This window comes from Aulonocara sp. 'chitande type north' Nkhata Bay, linkage group LG16 (assembly GCF_057382095.1).
Source record: "Aulonocara sp. 'chitande type north' Nkhata Bay isolate Kocher_YH1m ecotype deep benthic linkage group LG16, A_spYH_male_GT1.1, whole genome shotgun sequence".
NCBI lineage: Eukaryota > Metazoa > Chordata > Actinopteri > Cichliformes > Cichlidae > Aulonocara > Aulonocara sp. 'chitande type north' Nkhata Bay.
In genome coordinates this window covers 23,989,931-24,000,894 of record NC_141359.1, presented here as the reverse complement: position 1 = coordinate 24,000,894, position 10,964 = coordinate 23,989,931, and the positions used below count along the sequence as shown (strand labels likewise).

General features: G+C 39.2%; 2 protein-coding genes across 2 annotated transcripts; both read left to right on the top strand.

The window, feature by feature from the left end:
• The first annotated feature begins 1,674 nt into the window (after positions 1-1,674).
• On the top strand, positions 1,675-5,712 carry hoxd11a (homeobox D11a). Its single transcript, XM_086266156.1, has 2 exons — positions 1,675-2,356; positions 3,015-5,712. Exons 1-2 carry the CDS (start codon positions 1,756-1,758, stop codon positions 3,248-3,250), a joined length of 837 nt encoding a protein of 278 aa, XP_086122282.1. The 5' UTR covers positions 1,675-1,755; the 3' UTR covers positions 3,251-5,712.
• Positions 5,713-7,127: 1,415 nt separating this feature from the next.
• Positions 7,128-9,500, top strand: hoxd10a (homeobox D10a). The gene is made up of 2 exons (XM_086266342.1): positions 7,128-8,026; positions 8,792-9,500. Exons 1-2 carry the CDS (start codon positions 7,279-7,281, stop codon positions 9,064-9,066), a joined length of 1,023 nt encoding a protein of 340 aa, XP_086122468.1. The 5' UTR covers positions 7,128-7,278; the 3' UTR covers positions 9,067-9,500.
• The last annotated feature ends 1,464 nt before the right edge of the window (positions 9,501-10,964 follow it).

The following is a 10,964-nucleotide window of genomic DNA, read 5'->3' as shown; positions in this document are numbered from 1 at the left end:
CTCCTAACGCTGTGGAATATAGATGGAAGTAGTTTACTTTGGAACATTTTGGCCTAATTTTGGAAACTATCTTCTAACTGGCTAAAAAGGGATTATTATGAAATGTAGTTAGATTGGATACAGAACAGGACCAACGAGCTCGACTTTAGCCCCAGATAATATTAAAGCTGTCTTTAAGCGAACACCACATTATGTTTGAAGCCCGACAATCGATTAACCTTTAAAAACAATATAAGCCCACAGAGAAATATGAACTACATTTTTCCTGCATATTTTCCTGCATATATATATATATAAATATAAAACTAGCCCAGTGCCTGATGCAGTTTCACAACTGCAGTATCACAACTACAATAAAAAAAACTACATTAAGTGGAGTCATATAAAATAAAATAAAAATCGCCAGGTAATAAGTTAAAAATACAGAAAGAGATGAAACAATAAAGTTATTAATACTTACATAGACAAAAAAAATTATTGGAGGAAATTTCATTTATATGAGAGATCCGTTCATCAGTGGTATAAGTTCGTTTTCTCCACCAAGAAGGAGGAAAACACTGCAAGCATGGCTGCCCAGGGGCAGTAAAATGATTTGGCTGCAGAGGCTTGTTGGTGAAAAAGGCTTGGTGGACATCAGCTACACCACAGACGGTCAAAGTCAGTTGTTTTGGACTTGGCAATGCTGGATGTGCTTACCGATTTGTGCTTGCGCTTGATTTATGTTTCTGTGGAAACCAAAAATCAACATTTCTGTGTTTGCAGTAACATTCCATGGGGTTGTTTACTTGTCTGTTTTCAAGTGCATCCATCTGTACTTAAAATTGGGGATTTTTTTTTGTTTTTTGTTTTAATCAACAGGACCATTTAATGGGCAGATATTTCTAAACAACGAGTTTTAAAAATGGACTCTGCAATGTAACTGGGTGTAATATATACAATAATCTATTGCAGCCCAGTCTTGTCGTGGTCTTTTATTTCTTTGTGAAGCCTCAGCTTTTTGTCACCATGGTGAAGGCCAAGAAGCTTGTCAGTGAAACTGAATTCAAACGATTTCCTTCTGGCGTTTCTGTATGTATTTAACTCTACTCAAACCACCATGGTGCACAGTGATTATGCGCAATGAGCCTTAAATGTATTTGCATAAAATCTGACTTGGTGAATCACATATTCCACAGGCTGCTTCTTCTTCTTTTTCTTTTTTTCAGCGCGAGTAGGTACGGTAGCCTTGTTGCCATGCCATTTAAGCTTTGCATTGAGGTTAACGTTAATATTTCCGCTAACTGTTGCCACAAACATATAAAGCCAAAATTTACTGACACCATCACTGCGTATGACCGTCATTACACATCATTACAAGATGAGGATGATGTTGCAGCAAAGCTTTTAATTAAATGTTCCAGCGATGGTTCACACATTTCTTCTTTTTTTTTTTTCGTGAGCTATAGGGCAAGAAGGCTGGAGAGGAGTTGCCTCTGCAGCCAGAGAGCCAATGGAGTCTCTTGCATGCGCTCACATGAGTTTTTCCGGACAGTTTTTAATGACTGATATTGATGTATGGTAATTTCTTAGCTGGATCACATGACACAATTACCTCAAGAATCGATCAAGATGTATTGCAGGTCTGCCTACGTTTCCGATTTTTTCTCCCTGGCGGGGTCTTTCCACACGCCTGTGGTGCTATAGATGGACAAAGTTTAACACAGCAAAGCTGCCAATTCTTTCCTCTGTTGCAGAGAGGAAAACTGAAGAGGAGATATGACGGAATATGATGATCGCAGCTGTGCGTCAAATATGTTTTTACCGAGCTGCACTTATTATGTTTCGTCGCCCGATTTTACATCAGTCTCCTCCTTTCTACCCCAGACGACTTCGTGTCAGATTAATTTCCCCTATTCTTCCAACATAGCTCAAGTCCAACCTGTTCGAGAAGTCGCTTTCAGGGATTACGGACTGGACCATCCCAAATGGCACTACAGGGGCAATTACACGTCTTACTACTCAACGGACGAGATAATGCACCGGGACTTAATCCAGTCCTCCAGCAGCAGGGCGGATGTGATATTCAAAAACGAGTCCTTGTATGGCCACCACGGAGGGACAGGCTCGCCTTGCAATTTCTTTACCAGCGTGGGTCGAAATGGGGTTCTTCCCCAGGGCTTCGACCAGTTTTTTGACACTCCTAACTCGGACAAGCCTAACGCGGAGCTCCCCAAACAAAAGACAGACTATAACGTTCCGGGTGATGCTGCGAATAACAATCAGGCTGTGACCAAAGTAGAACAACACAAAGCTGATCAAACCGGGAACGTCGACGAGGACTCGTCCTCCAACTGCAGCGACAAGATCAACCAGCAAAGTAAGTCAGTAAGGATATACTCCTATGTGTGTTAGACATAAGATGAACAGTCCAGACTTTTGAGGGTCTGGACTGCGCCATTTCCACCGCCGTGACCGTGCAGGGTTATATGCTTCTTTATAAGCATGCAAAAGCTTTTATATCCCAATAAGATTTACTTTACGGTTGTAAAGGTATTTACAATGGGAGACCGTTAAGTAACCATACTTAAAGGCCTCCCTGTGTCCAATAATAATACCTTGTTGCCAGGTTTGATTTGTTTTGATAGGACATTAGAGGAATTTTTTTGTGACTCTATATTTTATATTTTAGTGCTGTGCAGATATAGAAATACAGTGAGGAAATGCAGACTGGGATGTAGTGGAAAGTAACCAAACACCAACATGTAGATGATCATTTGCGCAATATTGACTAATTTTCACGGGAATACCTGTGTTGGTTATTTCAGTCTACGCTCATGTGTGTGTGTGTGTGTGTGTGTGTGTGTGTGTGTGTGTGTGTGTGTGTGTGTGTGTGTGTGTGTGTGTGTGTGAGGAAGTTTTTTTTCGGAAATAAAGAAGTAAATCTATTAATCTGCTCTCTTTGCTATATTTCACATTTGGGAATTTTGGCATTTGATGTAAAATCTGGGAAAACTTTTTTTTTTTGTCTTCCACAGGTTCATCAACCAAGTCCAGGAAGAAGAGGTGTCCCTACACCAAATACCAAATCCGAGAACTTGAACGAGAGTTTTTCTTCAATGTGTACATTAACAAAGAGAAGCGACTCCAGCTGTCCAGGATGTTAAACCTGACAGATCGGCAAGTGAAGATTTGGTTTCAGAACAGAAGAATGAAAGAGAAAAAGCTAAACCGCGACCGTCTACAGTATTTCACTGGGAATCCTTTGTTCTGATACCTGGCATGTCACACACAGACACACTCACACACGGAGGAAAAATCGCAAACACTTTTCCAAGTGGCTTCATGGTCAGCTGTGATTAACAGTTGATTTCACAAAAATCTGGCTTTAAAAAATTAATTTGCCAATATTTTGTATCATTCGAATTTTTGCACCAACTCTTGCGTTTATTTGTATTCTCATATTTTTGCGTTATCGGTAGCAGAAATTTCCGCAAATTGCGAGCTGTGCTTCGAAATAATTTATATTAAATATATGTAGGCTTCTTTCTTCTCTGAATGTATATTTGTAAGGCGCATGCAATGCAAATTGTGGTGTGAATAAAAGTACGAAAATAAATATGCTGTCACGAAACCGATCACAAGGAAGTTTTACAAAAAACTAAACTAAACTAAAAAAAACTTTACATCAGGAAAGATTTCGGAATAATTTAGGCGCTTGCAGTACTGTAATGTCCCGTTATTTCCTTTGCTTTGAAACACTTGATTGTTTACTAAACCTTGAACCGTCTAGACACTATAATAAAAGTAGCTGTAAATGTCTAAATAGGGGGCTATTGGACTTTGGTGTCCCAACCCCCAGACCACATGAGGACTGATTCTCCTTCCTGTCTTAAAGTACTTTTAACTCCAGGCTAGAAATGCTTTGAGAATTTCTGCGCATCGTTTCCATATTTAGCTCATGCTGGCATATTGGGGCACTTGCAACTAAAGAAATGGAAGACAATGGAAAATATTGTAACCAGGCCGGTCTTCTAGAAGGATAAGTATTTCTTTTTCATGTTTCTCTCCTTTTGCAGTATTATAAATTGGATATATGTTTCTTTGATGGCTCTGAATCTGCGAAGAAGAAAGAAACGCAAAGTGAGCTTATAGCACGAAATTTGTACGATCTTCCTTGTGTAGGTAAGGCGATTCCATCTTTGTGTAGCTTCACCATACACGAACCATCAAGCTGCCTCTGCAAAAAGTGAAAAAAAATTTAATTCCATAAAAATATAAGGTGCTGTATATCCTTCTTTCCCTTTTTTTTGTAACCAGTAGGGGGGACGAACTAAATAAATGCACCAATTTCGGACAAAACAGCCGCTTTATTGATAATTCATTTGTTAAAAGATAGGCGATCGCTCATTTATGCAACAAAAATTACTCCCATTTTTTTAGTGTCAGAAAAAGAAAACCTCTATAGATTGATTTTTGCTAATTTAGTACCACCTGGGTTACATTTACCGTTTTCCTCCCCAAAAGGATATTAGAAAACTGAGGTTTCATTAAGCATTTAGAAGGGTGCTCAGCTTGTCCTGCAGTGCAATTGCATTACCAACTGTGAGGGGCGTTTCACTTCAATTCTCAATGTAGCCACAAGAGGGCACTCTCAGTTTTTACAGCCATGCAGTCAATTTAGCATCAACCCCACATGAAAGCCTGTCAGTGAGGGAATAATCAGTTCAGCAAGCTGTTTGTTTACATTTCTATTTTAATTATTACTTCTTCCAGTCCACTAAATTCAGCATGGTTTGCATGTTGCTGTTTTTTTTATTTAAAGACTCATTCCCTTCAAAGTATTTAATCCTCTTTTTTAATGAACTGATAAAAAAAACACCGACAAAACGAGAGCCTTGAGTTTCCTTAAAGAAAATAAGAACACTGTTAATCAGAGAGCGCATTACATTTTGCTAAATGCTTCTCTGAAGGGATGAAATTCCTCATGAGTTTCATGAAAACAGCAAACACAATTTCAAATAATTGTCATGCGTATGGAAATGACACCAGGAATTTAATTCTGTTCTGTTTCTTTGTTTGTGATCCGCATCATAAAGGCTTAGACCTTTACCTGAGGGCCGCATGGGCCTGAAGCCCAGTAATATCTCATGTTTATGCTAAAAGGAGCAGTGAATATTGACCCACATTTGCTATATATGTATTTCTGTTCAAATATATATATGTATATGTAACATATATATGTAACGTTTGTTTCTTTTATTTTCATTGTCAAATTCTCGTCTATTTGAGTCTAGCTATTTACTTTGAAAAAAGGTACAGGTACTCCGAATAAAGACCGAGTATTGTCGCAGTTTTTAAGCTTTCTTGTTTTGCTTGTAACTAAAATCAGCCAGTATTTTTTTTCTTGTTTTTAGATTTTTTCTTCGTTTTTTAAATTTACGCGCTCTACTCCAATGTTTTAAATACAAGTGAATCTCTTGTTATTTTCTTTAAATTATCACTGTTAATATTTCCACTGTTCACAAGACTAATAATGACAGCAATGATGTCAACGAGTGTACGTATCCTTCGGACCATTTGACTTAAAAATATATTTTGGATCAATGTGATGTATAAATTGTTGATTTTGCCTGAAGAACATACTGGCTTCCAAATGAGTTTTTTTTATTGTATGTTAAAATGTTATCTTTGCAACATTATTGGAAACATTATAATTAAAAAAGAGAAAAAATATATATCCATTATCATTTGCCTCATTTAACTGTTGTAAAGCTTTATTTAAATAGCTATAACTGCTGCATATGGTATTCTAGGTTTTTCTTTTTTGACAATCCCGTTTGCATAGCACACGTGTTTGTTTACAGCCAACTATAAATATCGAAGAGCCTTAAAGAGAGCCAAACGGACGTTACACATCTTCTCTTACACACTGTATAATTATTTCAAGCTTGTGCCATTACTATCAAACACATAAGGATTCCCAGTGTTACACTTTTTTGTAAAGGCCGTTAGAGTCAGTGGCAATTACTGGCATGACCTCTGATTTGTGATCATGAATAATTTCGTGGACAGTGTTTTTTTTTCCTCTCTAGTTTAACAGGCAGTACACGTTTGCCTTCCTTACGAGCGAAAACACTGAGGTATTTAGAGAATACTGTGACTGTGAGCACAGCCACGGTCAAGCAAGTCATTTCGAACTCTGCTTCTGAGCGTCAAATACGTTAAACGAAAGCACAGATATGATAATCCTGGAGAAATAGCTTCATGGATTAAGTGTGAAGTGTGTAATAACGACTGCGAAAGCTATAACGTTGACCTTCACGTTTTTACCAGTCTGTGAGTTCAATTTGTTAAAGGTATGTGTCCACCTTTCACATCATCTTATGGATCTTCTGGGTATTTTAAAAGCTGATATCTTCCAGGAAACGGGGAAATCGTTTCCTCTTTAATAGAGAGATTCTGTGCACCTTAATTGAAAAACATCAACAACAATAAGCCTTTCATAAATTGTCAAATCATAATGAAAAAAGACCAAAATTTAAATAGATGAAAGGAGAAAGCGTTACATTTATATTTAGTTTATTCTTTTGTTACATATTTAATACAAATACAATCGAGACATATGCTGCATATATGCAGGGAAAGCACTCTTAATGATTACAGCGGGTGAAGTGTGAAAGGTTAAATAAAAATATAATCAGCAGAGCTGCTAAATTTTTTCCAAATAGTCTGCAGTTGTCGCCTATGCGCCATGCAGGCACCCCCACCCCCCTCCCCATACACCTACACACACGCACACCTACACACACACACACACACACACTCTCTCTCTCTCTCTCTCTCTCTCTCTCTCGAGAATGTCTTCCACACAAAGAGACACGCATATTCTTCAAGTTGGTGCACTGATAAACACTTAAACACTTCACAGCGCGTCTGTCGTTATAAATCTGAGACTAGATTGAAGGCGAGCAGTTTTTGTTGGGATTCAAATGGTCCTTTCGACGCATTTCTTTCAATTTCGCGAATAAGTCTCCAAGTCCCGCGATGCCCATTGGAAACGTGCGCGACTCTCTGCAAAAACCAATTTCAAGTCCGTGTTGTAGGTGTCGCTGTTGACCACGTCTGCATCCGCAGTGCGAGTGTGTGCAGAGAGAGGAGGCTGCGTCTCAAGGCCATTTTCAAATCTCATTGGTGGGCTTGTCATGTGGTTGGGAGGCATCCTGACTTACAGATTGTTTTTCCTAGATATGTCAGCTTACAAAGGACATCTCTCTCCTCCTAAGAACTTAAATTCAAAAAATGTCCTTCTCCAGTAGCTCTCCTGTGGCAAATACATTTTTAGTGGACTCTTTAATTGGTGCTTGCAGGACGGACAGCTTTTACTCCAACAGCAACATGTACATGCCGTCTGGCTCAGAAATGGGAACTTACGGAATGCAAACCTGTGGACTCCTGCCGTCTTTCGGCAAAAGAGGGGAGGTCAACCACCAAAATATGGGCATGAACGTCCACTCGTACATACCTCAGATAGATAACTGGACTGATCCGAGCAGACCCTGCAGAATAGAGCCTCCCAATCAGATGTCAAACTGTACATTTTCACAGAGCATAAAGGAAGAGAGTAATTGCTGCATGTACTCCGATAAGAGAGTACAAAAAGTCAACTCTTCAGAAGTCCCCGCATATTCTAACGTTATTCCTGAATCGTGTCCGGTCGATGGTCCCGAGATCCCGGTTCCCGGCTATTTCAGACTGAGCCAAACTTATGCGAACGGGAAGCATCAGGAAAACTACTGCCATGAAGCACCGAGTCCAAACGCGACACTGATGCAGCTCAGCCGGGTCACCCCGAAACCGCAGCCCTCGTCGGCATCTTCTAATTTCTCAGAGGTGGATAAAAAAATTGAGGACGCTTCGCAAAACCCGGAAACCGCAAGAACGCCGGTCCCCGTAGAAAGCCCGGATCCCAAGTCGGGCTCGGAGGAGAAAAACTGCTCAGTGGAAGCGCCTGTGTCCAGTCCTGAGCTGCTACAGAAGGAAGGGAAAGGTGGGTTGGCTGTAATGAAAGCTTTTATCTCGTGGCGCGGTGCTGAGAAGGCTCCAGCATCATAAAACCAAGTATAAAACACAAACAACCCTAAAGTCGTAATGTTTAATGAGAGTCTTTCTCAGGTTGCACTGATAGGCAACAGAGAATGGTTTTACCATGCAGCATGAAGCCTATGTCCTCCTGTTCTTTGGATATTTAAAGTATATGCATAGTTTTTTTTATGCAAAATCTTGTCTTATGTGAGCATATTGCACAGCTTTCATAAATTGAAGCGTTAAATCAAGCTCCACTGATTAATTCTAACATCTGTTTGGCAAATGTGTGAACTTTTAAGTTTTGGAAAAAGATGAAAAATGATGAGGAGAAATCTCACCCTAATCCCAATCCAGTTTTGACAATTTGCAAAATTAGTAAAATATGTCAAATTCCTTATGAAATCTTACACGATTCATATTAATTCACCATTTAAATCAGGATTTACAGAAAAAAAATCAGGCCATATACACACCTATTCCTCGTGTGCGGGTTGATCATTTGGGGTTTCATTTCATTTTTGTTTTATTAGTGATGGCATGTGAGTGACTAATAACAACCCATGCATTTTATTTATTCAGGGAAATGTTGTGCGTTATTTCCCAGAGGTGAAATCCAAAGCAACTGATGAGCTTTTTGTTCGAGAGGACGCTCAGTGCGTCGCTAAAAGAATAAAAAATAAATAAATAAAAAATAAAACTCTGATCTCTCTGATTTGAATCCCTGCAGACTGCAAGAGTGACACTCTCACAAACAACTGGCTGACAGCAAAAAGTGGGAGAAAGAAAAGGTGCCCGTACACAAAGCACCAAACCCTGGAGCTGGAGAAAGAGTTTCTCTTCAATATGTACCTGACCCGAGAGCGCCGCCTAGAGATCAGCAGGAGCGTTAACCTGACCGACAGGCAGGTCAAGATCTGGTTTCAGAACCGCAGGATGAAGCTGAAGAAAATGAACAGGGAAAACCGCATCCGTGAACTGACCTCAAATCTCACCTTTTCGTGAGGCTGCATGTGTTAGCTGTCTTTCCTCCTCCTCCTCCTTCACATATTGATGCTTCGCTGGCATTGGACATTTATCTCAAAATCAACAAAACTGTGACTGTATTGCCAATCTTAGTATTTTTTTATTTGTATTATTATTATTATTATTTTGCGTGGCGTCCTGTATTTGTTTTGTTTCATCACAGGGTAACACTTTGTGGTCTTAAATTATTGGAGGGTGCTTCTCTTCTACTAAAAAGACATGGGTATCCGGCCGAGCTGTGGAAAAGGTTACTCTATTTCAGTCATGAAAGCACATTTATTGTCGTCTAGTGCAACATTTGTTTAAGAGTAAGTGCAAGCCGTGTGCTCGATAGTGAAATGTTTCTATGGGCTTTAAAGTGATGGAAAAAATACAGAACAAAACAATGTCAATCTGTGAATTTATTGCATGTTTGTGGCATGTATCTTGCAATAAATATATTGTCAAAGGATCTTGTTTTAGATTTGTCCGTGCTACACGGTCTCTGCTCGGCAAATAGCCTGCCTCAGTTTTAGCAGCACTGTGAGTATCCGAAATTAATTTGCACTGACGCAAGCATTGTTTTCCTTCAAAAAACAGTCCCATTCCGAGCAGGAAAAGGCAAGAAAAAGAACAATTTCCTCCAAGCTTGTTGCACAAAACAGCAGGCAAAACAGTGTGAACGCGTCCCTCATTTGTGTTTCCAGTTTCGCCAAACGTTTGTAATTATGCCGCAACTTCATCTGAAGACGAGCCGAAACAGTAATCTTCTTAAATTCAGAAAATATATTCTCACGCTCATTTACGCGTAGGCTACTCGAGGAAGGCAAATTCTGGCTAAAAACGACTTAAAAATAAAATCTAAGTAAAATTAGTATGAATAACAAGATAGAATTCCTTTAAAGTCTATTTGGATGCAAAAGAAAAAGCTCAGCAAAATCATGCGAAGATGGCTGATTGTGTAATGGAATAAAGTTGGTTTAGCTTTTGCGTGCAGGCCTGTTTATAATTAAACTCACTGCCTATAAGGATTAGAGGACGGAGTAAATTACTTTCGGCTCTCCCTTTCTTCGTGGCGAAATCAGCCTTCATTTTCATCTACAAAATAACTTCGTGTGGCCTTCTTAGCTTGCCACAAATCTTTTTCAAACGTCTGATAACGTAACACAATTTCTGATCCCCTCCTCAGATTTGACCTAGTTCTTATCTCCAAGTGTTCACTGAAGGTCGAGACATTCTGCCTTACACAGTGCGAGAAAATGACATAGTGAAAAAAGTAGGTAAAAAAGTAGAAGAAGAAACATGGCAAGATGTGCAGGCTATTAGTGCTAAATTACACCTTTCAGAGAGCAATACACACATGGACTCCTCCAAGACTTTTTTTTATTGACGGCATGTATAATCACACGCACCTCGTAAAACATTTATTGATACATTATTACTCTCCTTTCAATGAATATAATAATTTCACGACTGCTGCTGTTTCCGCCTCAACTTAAAAAATTAAACCAACTCAGAAAATACGTTTCCTTGCCAAAATATTAACAATGGATACACCGCACTGTGAGCTGAAATGGCGTCTTTTTTATTTTACAACATGTTATTACATCTATTTTACGAGGACTCTGTAAGTCCATAAACCATTTTACTGGGATTGAGGGTATCGGGACAGGACGATATTAGAAGAGCTTTTTCCCCCTTGAAGGATTAAGACAGAAGGAATCTGTGTTTTTGGACGCCGTGTGTGCTTTTTGGTGGAAATGTTTCTTACTCCTTTAAAAAACAGAACAACAGACTGTAGGTTTTGTTGAAACATCCTCACATCTTCATTAAAAAAGGGGCATTTTATTTGAGCGTTAGTTTTCTCCCACTAGTCACATCAGAATGGGCTTTTTATT